Source organism: Phaseolus vulgaris, chromosome 8 (assembly GCF_051622355.1).
Source record: "Phaseolus vulgaris cultivar YP4 chromosome 8, ASM5162235v1, whole genome shotgun sequence".
NCBI classification, from domain to species: domain Eukaryota; kingdom Viridiplantae; phylum Streptophyta; class Magnoliopsida; order Fabales; family Fabaceae; genus Phaseolus; species Phaseolus vulgaris.
This window is the reverse complement of record NC_143505.1, coordinates 59,860,197-59,885,552: the sequence shown is the minus strand read 5'-3', so window position 1 is coordinate 59,885,552 and position 25,356 is coordinate 59,860,197. Positions and strand designations below refer to the sequence as shown.

General features: G+C 31.9%; 1 protein-coding gene across 4 annotated transcripts; it reads right to left on the bottom strand.

Annotated features, from left to right (window-relative positions):
• Window positions 1-156: 156 nt before the first annotated feature.
• On the bottom strand, window positions 157-23,971 carry ACA9 (autoinhibited Ca(2+)-ATPase 9). Of its 4 annotated transcripts, XM_068633580.2 has the most exons (36): window positions 23,730-23,971; window positions 23,487-23,580; window positions 14,460-14,562; window positions 13,958-14,256; window positions 12,858-12,974; window positions 12,734-12,773; window positions 11,958-12,073; window positions 11,739-11,870; window positions 11,549-11,638; window positions 10,759-10,828; window positions 10,468-10,538; window positions 10,290-10,373; window positions 10,127-10,204; window positions 9,981-10,052; window positions 9,149-9,232; window positions 8,960-9,042; window positions 8,747-8,855; window positions 8,605-8,660; window positions 8,442-8,484; window positions 8,278-8,361; window positions 7,369-7,506; window positions 6,971-7,036; window positions 6,775-6,873; window positions 6,450-6,560; window positions 5,915-6,082; window positions 5,618-5,677; window positions 5,311-5,475; window positions 4,963-5,079; window positions 3,920-4,018; window positions 3,427-3,564; window positions 2,401-2,501; window positions 1,807-1,852; window positions 1,595-1,726; window positions 820-927; window positions 642-733; window positions 157-463 (listed from the first exon to the last, which is right to left on the bottom strand). In XM_068633580.2, exons 4-36 carry the CDS (start codon window positions 14,177-14,179, stop codon window positions 349-351), a joined length of 3,306 nt encoding a protein of 1,101 aa, XP_068489681.1. In that variant the 5' UTR covers window positions 14,180-14,256; window positions 14,460-14,562; window positions 23,487-23,580; window positions 23,730-23,971; the 3' UTR covers window positions 157-348. The 4 variants fall into 4 exon arrangements, with proteins under 4 accessions (XP_068489681.1, XP_068489680.1, XP_090150389.1 ...); XM_068633579.2 differs by lacking the exon at window positions 14,460-14,562 and having other exon boundaries at window positions 23,730-23,966; XM_090294263.1 differs by lacking the exons at window positions 14,460-14,562; window positions 23,487-23,580; window positions 23,730-23,971 and adding an exon at window positions 19,931-19,970 and having other exon boundaries at window positions 13,958-14,094.
• Between the last annotated feature and the right edge of the window lie 1,385 nt (window positions 23,972-25,356).

Sequence of the window (25,356 nt, the reverse complement as noted above, 5' to 3'; positions counted from 1 at the left end):
CTAAAAGCCTAAAATACGCTATGATTTACTTTGTTTGGGGAATCGGATCTTGCAATTGCTAGAAAGCCAGTTTGATAGTATTAGTGGCAACTCTAACAGTATCTAGAAATTTTACAATGTACATTTGAACCAAAATTTTTAGAAAATGAAATGATGTTAAAAGTAGAAGGAATCACGAAATGATTGCTTTATGCTTAAACCCCTTCGGGATTTATTTGAGTAATATACATTACATTGGAATTCTAGAAGCTTGATTCAGTAAAATGTAGCCAAAATGTACTGTATATTGTAACTGGTGAGAAGTTAGCTTAATAAGAATTGCTGGTTATCCCCTGCAGGAAGCGGTGCCTATTGTGTAGCACGAGATCTAGTCCTTTTAAATCTCCTCAGTGGCTTCATGAAGTAACGAGCCAATGGTGTTTTGGGAACGGGAATGAATTTTCCAACTATAGCAAGGGGCCAGCTGTAAGATGGCAAAAACAATAACCATGAGATAAGATTTGTTGCAAAATGCAGAAGCTTCTGTTTGAATCATACAACCAAGCTAAAATATGTTTAGATAATGGTCGTGTTGTATAATGAGGCAGATAGATAGAGAGGTCTTGAAATGTGGACAATGCAGTTGAGTGAACTAAACTAACCTGACAAAGCCAATAATAAGAGAAGCAAGCCACAGCTTCCAATCAAGCCTCACTGTTGTGGTGAACTTTCCAAGGAACTCGATGATGAGTATCTAACAATTTGAAGCAGAGTGAGAAAGCAAACAAATGTTAAGAAATAATAATAATAATTAAGGACACAATGGAAATGGTTATTCACCTGAAGTATAAAGGTCGCTCCAACAATTCCCATGAAAAGTTTGTTCTTCGTCACTCCAACGAAAACATTCTTTTCCTCGGGTTTCCGAGCATTGAATTCATTGAATATCTGTAATTTGAAACATTAAAAATTGTTTGATAAGAATTAGCTGAACTTTTATAGTTGCAATTCTCTTTCAAAATGAGATGAAGGGAAAAGTGGATTTAAACATATCAATCCACTGTTCTAAACATTCAATAATTGAACATGGCACCTGGTTTCTGCAAACAAACTGAAAGTTTAACACATTTTTCTAAAATCATTGTTGGATTGCTTTTCAAATAGATTGGAAATCCAGTACTATAACATCAATAGTTTTCTAGTACATCCTTCTTTTCACTGTCAGACATTTGAGATTATAGCAAATAAAATAAGTAATTCATCTCCTCGGTTTTACTAAAATTATTTGTAATCTTTTAGTATGCCATCTATCTCTCTTATTTATAACTTTGAAATTTTACATAATATTTTTCTCTTTTTTAATAAGGATATAATTTAAAAATAGTATTTAATAGCATCTTGAAATACTAAAATGACAAATAAAAACATTTTTTTCTTTGAAAGTGAAATAACAAGAAACGGCGGTTATTCTGGGGCTTCTGAGAGATCGCATAATAACTAATGAGAATAAAGGGGTTCAGTCTATCAACAACGAAAAAATTCAACAAGCAAAGGATAAAAGTGATTTTTCAGGGACAAAGACCAGCATAATATTTAAATTTTAAAAATCACTTACTTGACATAGGACGAATGCATTGAATATTAAAGTATTCTTCACTTGAAAGGAATCAGCTCTAGTTTCTTGTTTGGGTAGAATACTTTCACCATGGAAGTTAAGAACAAGAAGAACTGTGATTTGATAGACGGCCTACGATGATAAATAATAGCCATTAGATAATAGGACATAAATTAATAAGTCTCTCCATAGAATAAACTAATTTAAGTTACCTGCACAGTCAAGTTTCTCCACATGATATTTGTTATAAGAGGTTCTCTGAAAGCCAAACGTAAGATAATAGTCAAAGCGTGCATTTTAACTTAAAACCCAAATAGACTCATCTACTACAGCACGCAAGTGCCTCAAAACTTCTCCAATGCTATAAGTTTTAAGAAATTATTCCCTCACTTTCCAATTCTGTTGAAGCAATCAATATCATTCTCGTCATTTATGTATTTAATTTTATGGCAATTCTAATTAGTTAGAACTGCAATTTATCCTCTTAAGTGCTACCCCGCACTTTGTCCTCTCCCATTGTATCCTTATGTTACAGCACAAAATAGATTTTGATGTGAAATTTAAATTAAGTTGAAAATGGAAATATCATCGTAAAAAAAAGAAAAAGAAAGTGACTCAAAAGCAGTATGTTATGCCTCTTTGGTTGAAATTATACATAAGAAAATCAGAAGACCTGTTCTTATAGACCGTGCCAGTATCTAGTGATTCACATGTACATGTGCATGGGCGTTTATGTGCCAGATCAGTGTAGTTTTAGAGTACTAAAAATATTAAACAGTTGAATGAGAAAGCCAATCAATTCAAACCTTCGGCCAACTGGTGATCTGCGCATTAGGCTGTCTGTTGGCGGTTCAGTAGCCAGTGCAAGGGCCCCAAGTGTATCCATGATAAGGTTGACCCACAAAAGCTGCACCCAAGAGCATGTACATCAAAAAGCAGAATTACACAATTTTTCATTGACGATGATTTAGGTTATGTTTGGTATCTGTTTGGGAACGTCAAACGTACATTTGGAGCACAACTTTCGGTCAGAGACATCAAATGAGTTGATACAAACTTATATTTACAAAATTTAATTTAAACATGAATATAACCTGCCTTTGTACGCAATTGTTAGTCTTATTTATTGATGACAAACACTAAAACCCATGAGGAATATAGTTCACAAAGGTGAGTGCTGAACTAAACAAAAAGGACTAAGCTACTTCTCCTACTCATCATCGTGGTTGGCAGCCCATCCAAAACAATAACTTTGAAGAAAGCTCAATCCGCTCAGGTAGTACATCTTACAAATATTACATTACAATAAATTAAAGAAAATCAGGAAATCTTGTTTATGATTGATAAGATAAAGAAGGGCCCGCAATTTCATGGCCTAAAGATTTTGGCTGCGGTCCAAATCTGATTGGATTGCCTGTTTCACCCTCTTTCCGCGTTATTCGGTCAGCATTTTTTTTAAACTGTTTAAATTATAAAAAATATTTTTTCTGACGAAAGCAATGGATAATCTAATATTAAGAAAAAATAATATGATTTAGAACTTACATTTTTAAGTGAGATTTATTGTTTTAAATAGTGTAAAAAAAAATCTTTTATACCATGCATCTACTTTTTTACACTTCATCTTTCATTATTCAAATAAGCAAAGATTTTTCTTCCTTTCTTCTAATTTTCATTTTGTCCTAACAATATATCTTTTCTGTTTTATTTTCCTTCAATTTATATACCTCTTATTTTTATTTTATTTTCCTTCTGTTTAACTCCTCATCCAAGCAGAGCACTAGATTGTAAACGTAGGTGACTCAAATATATAGAGATAAGGAGATTCTTACTTGGACAGCATTTAGAGGAACATCACCAGAAGTTATTGCTGCCACAACATTTATTACAAGAGCAGCAACATTAACTGTAAGCTGGAACTGAATAAATTTTTGAATATTTGCATATACAGAGCGGCCCCAGCGGACAACCTACACAAAGAATGAAATACACATCATACACAAATTACAGGTTAGCCAATCCATTGGACACCTGTGTCTGGGTGAAATAAATCTCTACTTAAGCTAAAACCCAATCATAACCCTCTACCCAGTGACAAAATAGGCTTGTTTCCCAGTCATGTTAAGTTTATAGCCAACTGGTTTAAGTCGAAAGGGCCAAAAGGAGGTAAATGTAAAAATAAAAGCCTGACAAAACAATACAATGGCAAACGAAAAAGAAATAACTTTTTTTCTAGAATATATTAAGTAATTACAAGCCAAAGTCGCGGGAAAACGAAGACAATACCATACCCAAGCATGTGAATATATTAAAGAGAATATCTACCTTTACTACTGATGCAAAGTTATCATCTAGTATTATAATATCTGAGCTTTCTTTTGCAACTTCAGTTCCTTGGATGCCCATAGAAAGACCAATATCTGCCTAAAAATACAAAATAGTAAAGCACGAGATTAACTATAACAGTAATTATTTCAATAATAAAAAATGGAGGTACAACAAGCACGAAGAAAACTTTCAGATCAAGAATTACTGGAGGTCTCTATGTTAATTGCATCAAATCTGTTGCTAGAAATGCATAAACTTTAACGGCCAAAAAAATGAAAGAAAGCATTCAATTTACTGCTCGTGCGGAGAAAAACACTTTGCTGACAAATAATGGCATTCTTTAGGCTTTAGAAAACATTTTCATAAATAACTACAAAAGTGCCAACCTATTTTCACTTAGTAGTTAACTTTGTGTTCAAATATATGTAAAAAATATTTTCATAATTTTCAACACAATTTTTTTAAAATAAAAAACAAACTGGGTAACCTTTTTGTAATCATTTGTGAAATCAAGAAATGAAAGCAGAAAACATGTTATCAAACCAAACAGCCCTTAATACTTCCTTGAAAAGCATTCAATGAGACTGGCTTTTTCTCCATTCTCTCTTCATTTCTTCCTCCCCTCTCCAACTTTTCAAATGGTAGTCCACATTAAGCTGGGTTTTTTTTAAAATGTGCTATTAGAAGACAACAGCTACTGGCATGGTAATAGAAAAAAAATGTTTGTTTACAGAAGAATATCTCAAATCACCACTGATTGCTTTTGTATTCCAAAAGTTAGATCGGAAGTAATTATTTATAACAGCAAACTTGACATTCACCGCAGGCTTTTGGCATTCAACTGCGACTACAATCCTACGCGAACACATTAGAACAACCTCGTACTAAAGAACGGAGTATGCAGAACTTCGTGTCTATCAAAACAATTTCAATGAGAAGAATTTATGCAAGTCATGCCAATCAGATACGGACGCTCCATGACATAATGTTCAAATATATATGATTTTCAGTCAAAGGGATGCATCCAAAGAATGACTGACCTCATGAAGTGCAGGAGCGTCATTGGTGCCGTCTCCTGTGACAGCAACAACTTCCCCTCCTTTACGTAGGGCTTGCACAAGCAAAAGCTTGTCATTAGGAGAAGACCTCCCCATTACCTATAATTATTCAAAAAGTCAGAAGAAAATTAAGTATCTAAGTCGGATGTAAGGTGTGGCTAGAGTTATTAACACGAACAGCATTTTCCTGTACAAGATTAAATAATGGGGGACAAAAAGAATCCATCTATCAATATTTACAGATAATACATATAACAAAAAAATCACAATAACCACCTCAAAAAAGGCAAATACACCAAAAAGAGAAGTAGAAATCACAAAGAAACATACAGTTATTTTCTTGGCAATATCTTCTCTTTCCTTTTCAGATAGTTCACGGAATTTCTTTCCTTCAATTATATTTGGCTCAACAGCGTCTTCATTTGAAGCCAGTATTCCACACTCCAAAGCTATTGCCTTTGCTGTTTGGAGGTTGTCTCCAGTAACCATGCGTACCTGTGAATTCGAAACCACCGAATGTGTTGGGTTCCCCCGTGTTACATTTTGGAGTAACACCCATGCCACAGTGAAGCAAAAACTCACAATCAATATGACACAGCACACGTAAGCCATGCCCAACAAACATAAAACTCGTTACCTTAACACCGGCATCAGAGCATAGTTTTACAGCATCTTTGACACCATAGCGACAAGGATCCTGAAGATACAGATTAGTTTTAACTTAAATAAAGAATAAAGGATTGCAGGGTAATTTGAAAGGGATAAGGACCAAGCAATCTCTAATCTCAGTAATAAATAATAGGATTAGGTGTTTAAGAATATAACTACGAATATACAAATCGGAATGCAAGACTCATTTGTACATAAAATGGCAGTAATGAGACACATCAAAAGTTTAAGACTATGCACCAAGAAATCTACCCTTGCAGTTTACCTTTATTCCAACAATAGCAAGCAAAACAAGCTCATGTTCCGGTAAGGACCATTGGTCTAAGTCCTGCTCACTAGATGGAACTTTGTCTAGTTCATATGGCCTGTATGCAATGGCTACACAACGCAAGCTGCGAGCAGCCATGTCATTAATAGATTCCTTGAAAAAAGCCTGCAAAAGAATTGTAAAAAAACATATCAAAACAGTTAGAAAATTGCCAAAAAATTGTCAACTGCTCTCAGTTGTGATATTTTTGAAGAAATAGTCAGATGCTACATTACCCGATACATAATTGCTTGATTCTACATAAAAGTAATTTCAAATCACACTATAATCACATTGATAAGAAAAAAGAGATATGGTGGTAACCTCAGTCCATGCATTTTTCCTTCATTTCTGATAGTTTATAAACCAAAAGAAAAAAAAAATGCATCTCCAAAGTTCAACTAAATGACTTTCATTCCATCAGCAAACTCTCTAGGACTTTTTTTTTGTGGAGAAAGTAAACTCTCGAGGACTTCAAACTAAATTTCCTAACCTGTTCCTCTTTAATGGATTGCAATTGACCATCTGAATCAAGATATTGAGTGCATGCTCCGAGAACTATCTCTGCAGCTCCCTTCCAATGTATATGTACTTCAGAATCCCCCTGATAAAAAAATTGAATTAGTATATCTGATTAGCAGTTATCATGCAACCATGCATGTCATATGATTCCATAACAGCATTCATTACTATAACTTGATTTGGTCACAAGCAAAAGTTAAGAATTGAATTACACGGATGAATACATATCTTGTCTAGTTCACAGATTGCTCTAAATGAGATGGTGCATCAGTAAATATTTTTGTCAAAATGATTACCAGCTTCAAAGCAACACCACCTCGCTTTTTCTCAGAATTGAATGGGAACACATGCAGAACTTTTGAATTTGATCTGATAACATCGAAATTCATTCCCAACTGCCATATTCAAATTAGTTCAGCTTCAAATACAACAGATTAAAAGATGTGGGGGTTGGGGCGAGTGATCATGAAAAAAAATTAGTATGGTTATTACCTTTAATGCCCACGAAAGAATTGCCTTTTCTGTAGGAGATCCAGACACCTCTTTCTCTCCGCCGTCCTACCAAATCAAATTCAGCAACAAATTTAATTATTGATAAGCATAAAAAAATATTAATCCGAAATGTTCATAAAATTAGAACGATAGTAGTGATATTTAAAGAGGAGAATAGGTTAATAAAGAATTTTCTATTAGCTTTTATGCTACTAACATTCACAACAAGACCAGCATAATCTCATACCCGTAAAAAAAACATAAACAAAGTACTGTTCCTCCTAAACGAAAATCCAATCAAGATCAGGAACAAATCCTTGAGTTAATTTAGCACCAAATATCATAAAAGGGAACTCTAGTTACGATTGTTTAATTCATTTCATGTATAAAAGGCAAACCTTAGGTACAAAAACATTTCCAGTTGTATTCTGTGCAATGCCCTCATTTATCAGAGACAATACTTTTGGATGCAACTTTGATGAGTTGTCCGGTGGATTTACTTTTGTGCTTCCAACATATGCCTCAACTACAGTCATCTGTAATGCCATAAAGTAAAATACCATTAATAATTCGATTATTTAAATTAAATGAAGAAAAATAAGATGCATTAGAGTTAGCAGAATGGACTGGAAGGTTTTTAACAAATTGCAAAACTTAGAAAGACTATGTCTATGACTACTGTAAAAATAGGAACAGATACATGATGGGTCTATCAAACAACTAAATCCAGTCACTAAGCAATATTTGTTCCGAGTTTATTTTACATCTCCTTATTATCCTTAAAAAACAAAGCATCTTTCTCTCATCCATACAGAAGCCGATTATTTGTGAACGGAATTGAAAATGAAGCCACTTTGCTTCATCAACCCCAAAGCATCATTGGGTATTTATCTTCATGAAGTTATACTGGAAACTACCAACATTTTATTCAACAATATAGAATGACAAACAAATTAGGAAGGGTAATTTCCAATTTGTTGAGCCCAAAACTGCCTATACTAAGGGAAGGGGAATTGAATAACTTGATAACTCAATGAGCTTTTATTCATTTGCAAAAGTGTAAACAAATGACGAGTCATGACCTGCCTTTGTCAGCATTTTTAGTCTTTAGAATAACATTTTTTGGAATATAACATAACATAGAAGAGGGATGCGGTTGAATAGAAATTGAGAAAATGTGGAGTTTTACTTAACGGTTAAAGGATGAAATAATAGGCAAAAACAAATGTGCAAATCAAAATGGGATATCTCTTAATTGTTGTTATAGATATAGATATAGATTATACAAGCCTCATAATGAAACTCGCCTGATTTAAGGTCAAGGTTCCTGTCTTATCACTGCAAATTGTTGTGGCAGAGCCCATAGTTTCACATGCGGATAGCCGCCGTACCTGCACATATTTTGGTTGTTAGAGACGATGCTTTACAACTAAAAATAACATAAAAGACTGATGCATAAAATGATACTTACCAAGGCCTTGTCTGCCATCATTTTCCGCATTGAGTATGCCAAGCTGTTGTGAAAGTGGCACAGGAGTTACCCAGATTAGAAGCAAACAATACCTGTGGCCCAGTTTTGGCCATATCTATTTTGCATAACGAAAATATGAAGTAACCTGGGCACTTGTACTTACGTTAAGGTAACAGCCAGAGGTAGACCTTCAGGCACTGCAACAACCACAATTGTGACCTGCACGGCACTGTATTTGGTTAAAAACTACCAAAAATAGAAAAAGAAAAAATAAATGTGTAAAATATTTCAAAACTCGCACTTACTGCAATGGTAAAAATTTTGATGACCGCATCTACTGCATTGCTGAGACTAGTCTTTCCGGCAACAAATTCAACTTGTCCATCTACATCTTTAGTATGGCCAGAAAAGTATCTACAATTTCATAGTCACAATATAACATTTCAAAAAAGGTACAAAACCTGTTTCATGAGTTACAGCATAAAAAAAGCAAAATATAAAGAGCAATTCTAGATTACCTGCCCAGGAGGACAGCAAGCACTAAAACAGCTACACTAAGCCCAACTACACCAATAAAAGTTGCTACTCCATTCAAGCGTACCTATTACATATCAAATAAAGTAATCACACTTTTAACATCTATGTTTTCACCAAGCTACAGCTAAAGCAACAGCCTTTCTTTTTTTTTTGGATGGAACAGAGGGAACCTGTAACGGAGTTTCTTCTCCAGTGTCCTCTGAGATACTTGCCATCAACAATCCCCATTCGGTATTTATACCAACACCAGTTACCTACAGCAAATGGCAGTCTAAAATGTGGCTTTCTGTATACTTGATTTATTTCCTTAAAGATCACTAAGAGCATGATCAATACAGGAGTATTTTACGCACTTTTGCATAGAGAAAAAGAATGCCAATTAACGACAATGCAAATTCAACAAAAATAATTGTTCAAAGAATCAAATTCATAGCATTACAAAGGCACATATAAATTATTACAATTAATAATTCATCGAAAAAAAATTATAATAAAGATACAGTTTATCATTACAAATGAAAAAAATAATTTTATATTTCCAATCTGAAAAAGTTATCCAATTCAAAATGTTTTAATTGATTGAAAGTATCAACAGTATAATACAAGGGAATGGATCTCCTGTGTACATGAACACATATTCTAATTTTGTGCCTAGAAGCATAATGCAACAAGCTTCATAAGCCAGAGCTTTATAAAATAAGTCAGAACCCTAAATAATTTTTTGTCAACAATGCTATATATTTATTAAGAAATTTCTTGTGAAAAAAAAAGTTATAAATCTCTAATAACAAATCATGGAGAGAGGGAGTGAGTGAGTGTGTGTGTGTGTGTGAGAGAGAGAGAGAGAGAGAAAAGCAAGATTGAAATGTAAATGTTAGAAAATGCATCTAACTATTTAAATTTTTTCTTTCTGAGTTGTTTAAAAAAAATGCATGTATACACCATATAGCATTTTTCGTATAACAAAAGCATAAGAGGATAAAATAAAATATCATGCCATACCAGCATAACACCAACTCCATCAGCTACTTTGCAACCAGACATCAAAAATGGCATTTTGTGATCCTTATGAACCTGCAAGAACACTAATTTCCTTAGTCATAAGAATTAATAATAACCAAAAATTTGTTCAATAGCAAGTAACATACAATCTTGCTTTCACCAGTCATACTGGATTCATCAATTGCTAGTGAATGGCTCTTGATTAATACTCCATCAGCAGGTACCTGAGTATCGCATACAGTATAATCAGTGAACAATGAAAACTACTCAATTTCTAGAAAAAAACTCAAAAGTACCATACAAACTCACCTGATCTCCTATTTTAAGGGGTATAACATCACCAACAACAATATCAAATATTGACATTTTAATTGTTCTCCCACTTCTAATAACCTGTAAGAAGTTCAATAGAAAAAAATTTAGTTGCCCAAAGTCAAGTTATAATATAATGTTACACTTTAAATTCAACTAATATAATGTCACACACCTCCAATTGTATATTTTGTTTTTCTGCATTCAAATTCTGAAACTGCAGAGATTGCCGATAATCGCTGACAGCTGGCAGACAAAAAGGAAAGGCAATAGCTTAAAGTCAGTCTTCGAAATAAATTAATAAAGCTTGTAGTAGAGTGACTAATATTCCAGAAAGAGCATAAATAGTCCCAGGGCAACATATAACTTGGGCCACACGCCAAATCTCAACATATCTCGCCTGTACACATAGAAGGAAATTCATTGATTATTTATCTAAAAAAATTATGTACTATGTGTGCAATACCTGTAACTACAATGACAAGCAAGACTGCAAAAGCAATGCTTCCCCCATCATACCATCCTTCAGTCAAACCCTGTCAATTACAAATAAAGGAAAGGATAAACTTTCGAGAAACATAACTTCGTCAAGTCATAGAAAATACAAAACAAATTTATTCAACTGACATGAATAATCACAAGATTCAGAACCAAACACCATGTATCAACAGGCATATAAATAGGACAGAGGGGTTGCAAAATAAAATGCAGAGTAAATTGTTAAAATTTAGTAACGTCAGAATAGGCCAAAAGACATCATGGAGTGAATATTGACTGTATGGAAATGGGACGTGGTGAATGCATTCTATTGTGTCCTGTATGATATACTGAAGTATCAATATATAAAATTAATGATGCAACCCAGCAATAACTCTGAAACATATATTTCCATAAAAACCTAGCATTACACTTTTATTTTATTTTTTGTTTAAAACATCACATGTATGTTGTTACTGACAGGATGAGCAGATATATCCAACTTTTACATTAAACCCAACAATAGTAGATTTTGAAGAAATAATTCCCTATGTTATTTTCTTACTGTTATCGAATCTCACTGTTCCTGATCCTGTGAAACAATTCCCCATATGAAAGAAATTATTCAAAACAAAGACGACCAGGTAGGTTCATCTTGGAATATTCTTTGAAATCTATCTTCTATCAGGAAAGGCAAAAGCCCAGCATAACAGCAAACATAAGTATATATGTTCCCAGAACCTAATTTGACAATTAGCAATTATGAATGCTGATTGCACCTCTGTTTTTATTCCAAGTGCCAATGACACCGCAGCAGCTATTATCAATATTATGAGAGTCAGATCTTGCCAAGCTTCCCATAAAAACCTCTGAAACAATCACGGAGAATTAATGCTAGTATGACAATTATTCATCAATTATAATCTTATAAAAAACATGTGTACAGTGACAAGGCCATTAAGAACATACCCAGAAACTTCTTCCTTTTTTCCGAGGATATGTATTAGTTCCAAATGCATTTTTCCGTTTTAACAGATCAGCGTCATCTCCACTAATACCTTTATCCGGATTAGATTTTATTAAATTTGATAAGCCTCCAATCTGGACAAGATATCACTAGATTGTGTTAGCAAAGCAAATAACTTCGACATTTCTAAAAGCAACTGAACAACATATTTTTAGACTTGCCCCTCCATATTGTTGAAAAGCAGAAACATTCTGATCCTTAGACATTGAAACAAGTTGTTCGAGCCCAATATCATAATCACCGGCTGGAGTTGGGGGTGACACTGCTGAACTTATCACTGGATGAATCAAAATATAAATTGGAAGACCATAATAAGTAACTAAAAATGAAGTCTGCAATTCAAAATGTAATAATCTTTGAGCACGTGCTGTTTGGGCATTTGGCATTGTAGTTGACAAAAACAAAGCTTGCACATTCCAAAAGTATGAATTGACGGCTACAACCACGATTCATGCTACAGAATACAGATTAATTTATAAATAATGAATAGTGAAATCCAAGTAGGACTAGAAATTGAAAGTCAATTCACATAGGAACAGTTTCGCCGGTTAAATTTTCCACCTAAGTTTGCAAAATATCCGAAAATTTAATGAAGGTACAGAAAACCAAATAATTTAACAATTTTCCTAACCATTATCAACAGTCCTCTACTAGCTCCCAGTGTGGTACCTTACTAAAAACCGGCAGCACCAATGCCAAACTATTTCTTTTTCTAAGATTTTGTGCCAATAGTTTACCACTCTGTTTACTTTCTCTTAACATCTACATTTATTCTACAAATTCATCATTGCCACAAATATGCGATATATTAATTATGTGTTAGAGTGGTGGTAAGATGATGCTAAATCAATTTTTTATTTCCTAAAGCTCATGGTAAGCAAAGATGACAGTCATCAGGATCATTACAAGGTGAAGAGGAAAAAACTAATGAGTATACCTAGTTCACGTTCACCAGCCAATCTGAAAAGCAGAGCTGCCTAATAAAACAACAACTCGGATTAGGAAAGCAAAAGATAGTTAGAAATAATTAACTAGTTCACGTTTGGCATTTCGAATATTACTCTTATGACTTGTGCATGGGCTCTAATCAAGTGCTTCTTTTGCTCTTTCTCTTCTTCCTTTCTCAAATCCAAAGTATATCTAAAACGCCTGGACGCATTGAGCACAAGGGCTGCTTGCTGTAAACGGATGAAACTTCAGTTAGATGTCTGGAAAAAGCAGATATACTTCCACACTAATGCTCCTCGTAAAAATTACCATAGCTTTAAACCACAATCAGATATTAAAATAATTGCATAACTGGCATCAATTGGTAAATTCTCCACAAATACTGTTCTGAAAATTTTCTACATTCATTTAAGCGTGACAAGAGAAAAGTTTGATGTTGTCCATAATTAGCTTAAAGAATACCACAATCAGCCATTTTGAATATGATCAATTAAATCTGAAAGCTAACCCTTCAGCTAGCACCGACGAAGCATCCTAGAATTTTCATTCTTACAATTTCTAATAAAATAATAATAATAAGTACACATTTAGTAGATTGCTAATGGTCTTCACTTGCACATTCGTTGGATTCCTTTCCTTACTTTAAATTTTAAACAAAACACACATTACAATATTGAGTTTGAAAACAAGTACTGTTTAGATTTCAGTTAAAAGACTTTAAAAGCACTTTTATTCAAAAGGAAACATTTCCTTCCTTCTTTTCTAAATTGAAATTGACAAATGTACTTTTTCTAACTTCTATTCAAGCGTAACATTAATCTGTATCTGTATTCCCGTTAAAAACCACATTCCACACCAATCCACAAATTCCCTTCAGTCACATTGAGATCCATCGAACGCCGTACATCCTGCTATTCAAAAACGAACGTGTGCAGAACACACTTCAACTGCGACAATGATACAAATTTCTCCTTCTCGATTTCACGTATCTCTACATGTCAAGCGGATTCCGAAACATATCCTTCCAAAACGGATGCCTCTCTATACATACATTTACACATACCACTACATTAACTCATACACGCACAAATGTACATTGATTTATGTTGAGGGCAAACGCGCACGATTGAATTGATTGATGCATAAGAAAACAGAGGCGGCAATGCAGAGTGCAATAATAACAGAGATTGTGATATGGAAAGAGAATGATTACTCTCCAACGGCGAAGCGTGTCGTGCGAGGCGTTCTTCGTATGAGTAATGTCGAAAGGATCGTCGGGATCCACGAGTTCTTCGTCGTCATCTTCACGGTAGTTGGTGTTGTCGTCGGCGTTGACGGAGGAGGAGGAATGAGGGAAGGCGTTGTCGTCTTCGTCGTTAGGTTGCTTGTTGTTGCTGTCAGCGATGTTAACGGTATGGTGGCCGCGGCCGTTCATGGTGATGGTTGCTGCCTTTGCCTCCTCCAAACCACAACAGCGATTTCAAATGCTCACTGCGTGGGAAATGCAAAGGGCTGGGCCACACACACGCATCCAATTCCAACCGAAACGTCAACAAAATGAAAATAATAATTAGCAATAATAAATTAATTCAAAACAAAAATATATTATTCGTCAAAGTAACAAAATTATGAATGCATTCTGCGCCCTATGCTATCGTGAGGTCGTGCTACAGTGCCGCTAGAATTCGTTATATTTTTGTGGATAATAATAAAACCTTTCATAATGCTCTTTTCATTTTTTTCTAAAAAGAGCGGAAGTTCCAACGGCACATATATATGTTCTCTCTGTATTTTAAAACTGAAATGTCACGTGGTAAGCTGCAGAATACAAAAATGGAAAAGAAAAAAATTAGTTAAGAAATTCAAAAGTTTCAAACTTAGAATTAAACACTGATATGGTTTGGTAAAATTAGCTTATTGATGATAAATTTGGATTAAAATAATTTCATAAATTAACTGATGAATTAATTTATGAAAAATTATAATTATACAAGTTTCATTATATATACTTATGCATTTTTCAGTTTTTATTTTTACTCAACTTTCTTATTAAGCAAGTGAGAACAAATAAAATAAAATTAAAAAATTGTTCATTTAGTTAAGAAGAATATCAATTTAAAACAGAAAAGTAACAAATTTCTCTGTCCAGTTAAGTTAGAACAAATAAAAATAAAATTAAAAATTATTTTTTAATAAAGAAAAATATTAGTTTAAAACAGAAAAGTAACTAATTTTTTTACTCTTCTCTCAAAATGAAAACAAAATAATAAAATCAACGTAAGAATCTTTTCACTCTCCTCATAGTTAAGTGAGAAAAAATAAAATAAAATTTTAAAATTAAAAAACTGTTTTATTAACTTCTAAAATTATAAAATATCCAAATAACCAAAATAAATTAATAAAACAAAATATTAAGCAAGTATAAAATAGAAAAATAAATTAGAACCATTAAAGTGGGAAATTCCTTTATATATATAGATATAGATAATATAATATATAATTTAATTTTTTTTTAAAATAATCAAAATCTGATTACATTTTTTAGTATTTTATGTTTATTTTCTAGAAAAAAAATATATATTTGGACATGTTATTTTATTTAAATGGGTTGGTGTAATGAATATTAATCAAATTTAAATTTTATTTATTTTTTAAAAAATACTTTTTTAGTTCTCAAACTATATTAAAATTCTTTTTATAACTTTCAGAATATTTAACGAAACATTTTTTATTTTAATTTATAATGTTAAATCTTTTTAACTTTAAATTGCATAAATAAAGAGAGACAAATTAATAAATATTAAACATAATAATAAATAAAGAATTATTAAAATATAAGAAATAATCTTATAAGTTAAAAACTTCTAAAATAAACTATTTAAAGTATCATGCATTTTTTGTTAATTCAAATAACTTATAATTTAGTTAAATAAGCTTGTAATTAGCTTATAAGCCCCACCAAACCCTTAAAATTTAGAGTTTTTATTTACATTCGTTTGTATTTTATTTTATTTTTAAATAAAAGCACATCTTTATTTTATATTTTTGTTTTGTTTTATCACACGTGATTTATTCTTTGCTTGAAGAAAAGGATGTAATAGTTTAGTTAAATAAATAAAAATAGAGAAAATTTAGTTCAAATATTAAAGTTTAGACACAAATTTTTTTCATTAACAAATAATTTCCTGAGTTTCTTCCCTCCCAGAATAAACAAAAAGAATAAATTATATTTAGTATACTAAAAAATCGATTTATACCTAGTTTAATGAAATTTTATTATCAACCTTTTCCTTTTTTTTATTAAATGTCATACTTTTTTTAATTTTTAATTTTTAATAATAGTCCTAAACTAGTGGTAAAACAAAACATCAATTCACATTAAAATACATGCTAAAATATACATCAAATCACATTAATAACAGTGCCAAACTAGCGAAAATATATATGTTTTTGTTCATTTGTATTCACATTTTTATTATACTAAAATATATATAATTTTGAAAAAATAGTATTAAAAATTTATATAGTTATTATCTTTAAAAAGAGAAATTATTTATTTATTTTAAAATAAAGAGAAATTATTTAATTATATATTTTATTAAATAAATATATTATCTTTTATTTATTAAAAAATATTTTTTTCAATTAAAAGATAATAACAAAGAAATTTATCAAATGGTGTGTCTCTTTATATAATAATATAGATTATACAAATTTTAAATAAATAATTTATTTAAGTTATCAGATATATTTTAATTTGATATAAACAACATGAAACATAAAAATAACATAATTATTATACGTTTTAATACATTTTTTATCTTAAACTTTGTTTCATGGAGTAAACTTCTTAATACATTTTTTATTTTAATATTAGGGAAACACATATGTCTCCATTTTTTATGGTAATAAAAATAAAATAAAAAATTATAAAATTTATATTGAAAAAATATATAATTTTTAATAACAGAAATAATTATAAAAACATTTTCATTATTTTTTATAATATTATAATACATAAAAATATTTTTAATTTTTCATCAAAATAAAAATTAAAAATATAGTATAACATATATAAAAAAAATCTTTATAAATATTATATTTTTTATTAATTATTATAATTATACAAGAAAAATAATCTTTTGTGGTAGTTTTTTAGATAATAAAAATTAAAAAGTTAATTAATAAATATAAGGATTGAAAGGATAAAAGGGATAAATAGATTTAATGGGGAAAAAACAGTTATAAAATTCAAAATTCATTATTAATTGTTATATGTTATAGATTAATTCAACGAAATGTGTACTGTTTACGGGTTATTTGTTTATAATAAAAAAAGGATATAATGAAATTTTTCCTAAACTAAAATGACCTTGTAGACAAATTAAAAAGGAGAACTTAGATAATACACTAGTAAATATTTACAAATTATTTTAACAGATTGTTTGGATAATTTTTCTATCAACAATTTAAAAAGACAAGAAAAATCTAAAATTAATTTATCCATAAATTGAAAATAAAAAATAATAAAGTTACATTAAATAATTTCTACATATTAATTTAAGGAAAAATTCATTTTATTTTGTATTCTCATTTTTTCTTCTTAAAATTTTTACAACCAGTAGACAACTCAATATAAACTAGGTTTAATTTATAACAAGAAATGCATATTGATTATCTTTTTCCTTTTTTTCTCTTCTGCTCTCTAAGTTCAATTGTCTCAACAAACTTTTTTTTTTTTTTTTGTCTAACTTTAAAAACTCAAAATTCAGCTTGGTATTTGGAACAAAATAAAAGTTATGAGTTTGAAGTTTAGTGTTTTAATGAGGAGTGTGAAGGAAAAAAAAGAGTGGATGTTTAACTAGTAGTGTTAGTGGTATAGTTGTTGGGGTTTATGAGTAGGGTTTTAGGGTTAAATGGTTGAGGTTTAGATTTTAGTGTTAAGGTGGAAGGTTTTAGGGTTAAACGGTTGTAGGGATTGAGGGTTTGTAATTATGCATATAAGTAAAGAGAATGGGAAAATTTAGATTTATAATAACAATGTGTTAATTATAATTATTTGAAACTTACGATGATATTATGTAATATTCTACAAATTAGTTGAGTGAGATGTGAGTATGGTAAATAAAGAATGTAAGACTGTAAAAGTTTATTTATAATTGACAACATATTATTGTCAATATGGGTAATTGTTTTTATTGTGGTCTTCATTTTTATATAAAAGCATTTTTTTTTTCCGATCCAACTCATCTATTTCATTATGGATGTGTCTAGTTTTTGGTCTTCCAGATTCTCTATGTCTCATGTGAGGATCTGGAATAAAATTGGGTATAGTGAAAGTATACTAGTAATCCTCATTTTGCACTTGATGAAATTGGACATCATAAGCCCTACAAATACTATGGTAGTTGTAAAGTGGATTAACAAACATTAGTTGCAGGTAACAATATCAGCAAATTACGGTGACATGAGGACAAGGGAGGCGAAGAGCTTGAAACTCCCACAATCGCACCATCATTCATTTAATTTGACCGTGAACGACACAGGTCAACGTTGACTGTTATAATTTGATATTTCATCAACATCAAATTTCGAATTTTATTGATTAAATCTCTTCACATGACACATGTTAGATTGTTAGATTATTGCTCATTTTTTTTAGCCAGACAACAATATCTTCCAGAAAATGATGACATGCTCGTAGTACAGTCTTTGCCTTCGACCTTCATTTAACAAACCATGCATTTGTTCTTTTGAATGTCCTTTTTACAAAATCCCAAATGGGTAAGGATCGTACTCCCTTCAAAATTGTATTCATGCATTTCGCAAGATTTTTTGTCATATGCATATATATTTTTTCGTCATCATAGTCCCGAGTTCACTTTTCTAGTGGTATTTTATCTATTCACACGACAATTTGGCGGAATTCAACTCGCATTGCGGATAACTTGGTCTGAATAGTGAGTTGTTTCATTTCATAACCTGATACAAGTTCATAAAAAATATTAGAAAAAATCATTAAAATTAGACAACAAATATATAAAAAGTTAAAGTTATGGAATATACATACCCGTGTTTATAAGTTGTCCCTTTAGCTATGGATTTTTTAACTTCTTGTTGAAGTTCAATGCAATGTGACGAATCCAAAACAATGATTGTAGCTCATTTGCGTCCCAACTAAACTCAGGAGATTGCAATGTTAAGAGTATGGTCGTTCCTCTGTCAGTGATGAGGAATACATTAGGTTGGGGTGTCACGTATGTGTTGGGTATGAAGTCAGGACCAATTGGGTTGGGCTGACTAGGCCCTATGTTTAGTGGGTGGGCTTAATCATTGTGTCCCTTTTATAATCTCTATTTAAAGAGATCATTGTACTTGTAATTGGTGTGCAACAGGATAGAATGAAAACCTAATAGTTGCTCGTGTGGATGTAGATTGCAGTTGGTGTCCGAACCATGTTAAATCTTGTGTTGCTTATTTTTCTGCAGTTGATTCGTGATTGTGTGTGTTGCTTCCGCGTGCGTTTTTCCCATCAAGTGGTATCAAGAGCCTTGGTTCGTTTACACACCAGAGATCCGATCAGCAGAAATTAATCGACGAGACATAAAAATTGCAGCTATAGTAGCATCCCAAAGCTAGGGTTTCGTAGAGGTGACAACAACATCCCAAAGCTAGGGTTTCGCAGGGCCTGCAGTAGCGTCCCAAAGTTAGGGTTTCGCAGAGGCGGCAGTAGCGTCCCAAAGCTAAAGTTTCACAGGGGTTGCAGCGACATCCCAAAGCTAGGGTTTCGCAGGGGCGGCAACGACATCCCAAAGTTAGGGTTGCATGTGCGTTCTGCAGGTGTGCTGGTCTGAGACGACACGGAGTGCAGTGCGACGGTGGTGGTGCGGAGCGCGAACAGCGGCGGTGCGCGTCCTGGAAGTTGTGGTCTAGTGCGGTAGAGCGGCAGTGCATTGGGGATTGCGACTTGGTGACTGATTTTGGGTGGTGCAATTTTTGTGGTCTTGATTTAAAAAAAAAAGATTGCCAAGATCTGAAATTAGTTGTACCGAGTATCTCGACTAGTCGTTTGACATGGCAGAAGACGGGAAGTTCCGAATTGAAAATTCGATGGTACAAATTTCAGTTGGTGGAAAATGCAAATTGAGGATTTGCGAGTTCAGTTACTGAGCACATCATATGATCTTAGCCAGACTTACGTCAGTGAGCATTAAGTTCGATGATGAAGTTCAAGCTTTACTACAGCTATTGTCATTGCTTGACAGTTGGTTCGGAATGGTTACAGCAGTTACCAGTTCAGCGGGATCCGATGGATTCACTTTTGAGAAGATTCGTGATCTCATTCTTGGCGAGGATGTCAGAATAAGGAGTTATGGGGAATTATCTAGTGAATCACTATATGTCATTAGAGGTAAGAAAAATATCAGAGATAGTGGAAGAATAACAAAAGAAGGAGTTAGTAAAAGATGCGGGATTGCTCAAGTGTAACATGTTGGAACTACAAGGAGGTGAGGCATTTTAGGAATCAATGCCCAAATGATAAATAAGTTAACATTGCAAAAGATTTTGCAGACGAGGACCTTTTTAGTCTGTTGTGCGGATAACAGTGTAGATTCCTGGGTCATGGATTCCGAAGCATTGCAGAATCTAGTTATTGGAGATTTTGGAAAGGCAAGACTAGCAGACAACAAAACTCTTGATGTTACAGGCATGAGTGACATAGTGTTGAAGACACCAGTTGGTTTATGGACTTTGAAGGTTGTCAGAGTTGTTCCAAGCTTGAGGAAAAGTCTGATTTCTGTTAGGCAGTTGGACGGACAAGGACATGAAGTGAAGTTCGAAAATTAGCAGTGGAAGGTCGTCAAGAGAAATCTTGTCATGGCCTGCGGAAGAAAAAGAGGTTCGTTGTATATGGTCGGATTACTGCGTCTGAGGGAGTGACAATCCCAGTTCAGAAGATAAACAAAGTCTGATTCACAAAATCTCATGGGCAGAAGAGGGTTGTCTTTACAAGAGAGAAACCTAGAGCCACATGTCAGATTCAGGATGAACGAGCATGGAAAGGTTCAGGTAGACCAGTCAGAGGTACTTGTGCTTCAACTGAGGTTCCTAGACGACAGTGGGTTAGGAGAACCAGTATTCCAGCGGTTGAAACTTCTTCATAAAATTTCTTGTTGAATATGGAAAGTATTTGTTCTCAACTTGTTCCAGGATCCGGCAGTTCCTGTAAGTGGGAGTCGGTAGGAACAGAGAACGGGTCACTGACTGACGTGTTGAAACTCAGGGGGACTTTTAACGAAGTCTTCAAAATGATTAAGAAGAGCATGTACAAATTACATAATGACGTGTTGGAACATTGAGTTTCGTCGACAGATTACAGAAGTGCATGTACATAGTTGAAGCGCAGGTGAACATTGTTCCGTGACTTCAAGTGGGAGATTGTTGGGTATGAAGTCAAGACCAATTGGGTTGGACTGACAAGACACCATGTACACGGTTGAAGCGCAGGTGAACATTGTTCCGTGGCTTCAAGTGGGTGATTGTTGGGTATGAAGCCAAGACCAATTGGGTTGGGCTGACTAGACACCATGTTTAGTGGGTGGGCTTAATCATTGTTTCCCTTTTATAATATATATTTAAAGAGATCATTGTACTTGTAATTGGTATGCAACAGGATAGAATGAAAACCTAATAGTTGCTCGTGTGGATGTAGGTTGCAGTTGGCGACCGAACCACGTTAAATTTTGTGTTGTTTATTTTTCTGCAGTTGATTCGTGATTGTGTGTGTTGCTTCCGTGTGCGTTTTTCCCATCAGTATGCACATAATAGTTGAAATAACTATATCATGACTTCCTTTGTTTCTCCTTCTACGATCACAAGAGCTAAGGGAAGCATGTTACTAATGTCATCTTGACCAATTGCAGCCAACAAAGTTCTAGCATATCTTCCAATTAAGAAAAATTCATCAACTTGGATGATGGACTTACAATAATTAAATCTGTCAATGCAAGGTTTGAACGCCTATAAGACACACTCTAAGATGCAACAAGAGTTGTCTTCAACATCGTCAACAATGATCAAACTATGCAATTGTGCCCAAATTTTTTCTTGTAAATCTTGCAACTATCTTGACAAATGATTTTATTGCAACCGCCTTTTTGTTTTGTCATCCATGTTTTTATCTACGTTATAGTGTAACCATAACGATTTTTTAAGTCAGCGATTAACTTTTTATGGGGATGGAAGTGTTCGTCCAAACTAAATTTACCAAAATTGAAGCAATCTAGTTTGAATCCAAATTTACGTGGTTTGCAGTCAACACAGTTAACAAACAGGTATGTGACGCTTCAATTTTTTTTGATCTTGAAGTTTGCTATACAATACTCAAAGTCAACATTGACAACCGTTGTCGTACTTATGCATTTGGAAACATATTTATTTGTCTTTTGACTCCATAATGTGAAATTTGTATCCTTGCTCAATGTTAGATGACATTCAAAGCGAACTTTTTCAAACTGAAACACATACTGAAACACATGCACTCTAACAAGTCATGTCGAAGATTAAGTCGTGCCCCAATATTAGACTAATATTGGTGTATTGAATATGTCGACTTATCATCCTCCTAATTCATAACATCTACATCTTCGTCGGTGAAACTAAAATCAATTAGCATGTCCCAGGATGTGGTGACATGACTTTAATTATATTACTTTTGCATTGAAATCATACAAAAGTCGCACAACTTAATTAAACGTAATCCAAGACGACTTAATAAAAAAGTTGTGTAAGTCACACACAACTTCGATAAAAATTGATTTCAAGTAGAACCGTGGATCTATGACATGACTTCAACATTGACACTCTCAACATAGAAGTCATATACCCCATAAATGACTTCTTATGAAGTCATGCAACAAGACACTACTTGCACAAATTAAAAATATTTTTTTTATCCAAATGGAAATAATATTCACGATTCTTATTGTATTCGTTTTCGCTTCTCTTCTCATTCCCTCCTTTATTTTACATTCTCCCAAATTTTATTAATGTTATATCCTCTTAATATATTGCAACTCTTCTTATTCATTCCATATGTCTCATCTTTCACTGGACGCAATAGTCATTCTCGCCATTATTCTATGTTCAATTCATTTATCATAATAATAGATTTCTTAGTTCTCAACTATTTCCATCTTAGGATTATTACAACAATTATAATTCACTTTAATCTCTTAAATATTTATCTTTTATTATTTTATTATATATATAGATATATATATTTTCTGATCTATTTAATTCATTGTATCTTGTTTCTGCATGCAGAGCTAGCTAGGTTAACACATTCTACAATAATGGCGATTTCTTCGCTGTCCTCTTAAACATGTTTTAATGTTTTTTCTATGAGTCTCCACATGCAAGACAATGTATGAAAACACATGGGAAGTACATTAAAACATGTTTTTTAGAAAGGCATGGAAGAAAATTTAAATCTCTGCATTAGGTTAAAATATACAGAATCTACCAAATAAGAATTTTTTTTTAACACTATAAACAATAAATAACATATACATTTTTTATAATAATATAATAATATTTTTAAATTAACAAATAAATAAAATGTTAATTTATTAAAATGTGAAATATATATTTTGACTGGATGTTAATTTATCAGAACCTAATAGAAAAATAGATCATGGTTAAGAAGGAAAACTGTTGAAATTGTAACAGTTAATAATTACCTTATGAGTGAGAATGATGATGAATCTCGATAAGACAAGCATTTCATATACACTTGCTGAGTATGTATTATGTCAGTGGGAATCCGAAGGAATTCTGCAGTAAAGGAAAATGTGTTGAAGAACATCTTAAACCAGAACAGTAAAAGTAATAATAATTAAAAATCGTGTGCAAGTGGAAAGCGAAATCTTGAAAAAGAAGTGTATATATATGGATATGGAAAAAGCAAGAGAGAGAAGAAGTACTGTTGTGCATGAGCGAAGATTCTGCAAATTCTGCAGAGAAAATTTAGATGCCATTAAGTGAGGCTAAGAAGAGTGAATGCAAGAAGAAGAAGCTGTTTTTTCTTTGATTTCATTGAAAATGAAAAGGAAGGATGAGACATTGACTTGAGACAGTGGAAAGTAGCCACACGCGAAATTTCGTGGAAACATCCTAAGGTTGTGCGGGTACACTAATGCAACCAAACATGTTGTTGTGTTATCTCAATATTGACAAAAGGTAATTGTCTTTATAATGATATATTTACAATCTGTATTTTTATATAATTATATTATAACTTTTAATAATATTATTTAAATGTTATTTTATATAATTTAATTATAATTTTTTATTTTATTTTATATATTTATTTATAAACTCATCCCATGTAATTTTAAAATTTGTCAAACCTATAAACTATAATTTCAATTTCAAAGGTTGTCCAAAGTATTATTTCTGATATTGACATGCATCTAACTACAATTATGTCTCAATTATTTATATTTTATTTTAAAAAAAACAGAATTACTAATTATTTTGTCAAAATGGTTATTGATTTTTGTTGAGAGTGTCAATTTTTTTTTATGTTCCTTCAATTATATATATTAAACATGCGTTGATTTAATGTACTTTTTTAAAAAACTCTGAAGGAATAGATGAATTGAAACGAGATTGATTTTGATTATTTATACATGTAAATGAATTTTGTTAAACTCATGTATAACTTATATTGAGTTTGACATAAATTTACTATTTTAAGATAATATTTAAATTAATAGATTAAAAAATTAACTAACATAAAAAAATATAGTGCGTGCATATAAATATGGAAAAATTGTGTTTTTTTGAAAATCAAAGTTATGTTGCTAAAAGAAATTATAATTAAATGATGGTATATTAATAAAATCTCACCTAGTATACAAATAGTAAAAATGGATTAAAAAAATAAAATTAGATAGCTACAAATAAACATTAAAATTAAGTCTACAAACATAAGTTTGGGACGTTGGGCGTTTTATCAATTTATACTTTTATCAAATAACATGTGTTTATTTATGTAGTAAATAATATTATTAATAGTTTATAAAAAAAAGTGTACATTTTTTTTTGTATAATAATGATATTGATAAATTTTTTTAGTTAAATTGAATATTTTTTAAAAGAAGAAAAATACAAATTTTAAAATAAATCACCAAATTGAAAAATAGGAAAACTAGATATTTGTAACATGTTGAAAATAAGTTATCTTGACTTATGGTACATGTCTATTCACATTTTTATCAAATTAAAAAAAAATAATTTTTATAAATAATTAATTAAAAAAAAAAAAATATATATATATATATATATATATAGGTAAAAAGTATTTTTCTTAATTAAAAATAATAATTTTTATAATTTTTTATTTTATAGGTAATTTTTTATATGAGTAGTTATTTTAATTTAAAATATACTTAGTAAGAATTTGTGGACAGAAAAAAAATCTCTTTATTAATGTTATAGATTATAAATAATGAGAGAAAAAAAAGCCTAAAAAGAAGAAAAAGGGCATATATTTGGGCTTATTGGGGGTGTCTAAAGGATTACGGGTTGGGCCCAACAGTAGGCTCA

What these genes read in the sequence shown, in the direction of transcription:
- ACA9 (XM_068633580.2), bottom strand. Translation starts at nt 14,179, where the DNA reads ATGAACGGCCGCGGCCACCATACCGTTAACATCGCTGACAGCAACAAC. An exon ending in AACAAAATATACAATTGGAG is followed by an intron (nt 10,374 to 10,467) that starts GTGTGTGACATT and finishes AACTTCTTACAG; the next exon opens with GTTATTAGAAGTGGGAGAAC. An exon ending in GTGGTGTTGCTTTGAAGCTG is followed by an intron (nt 6,561 to 6,774) that starts GTAATCATTTTG and finishes TTTTTTTATCAG; the next exon opens with GGGGATTCTGAAGTACATAT.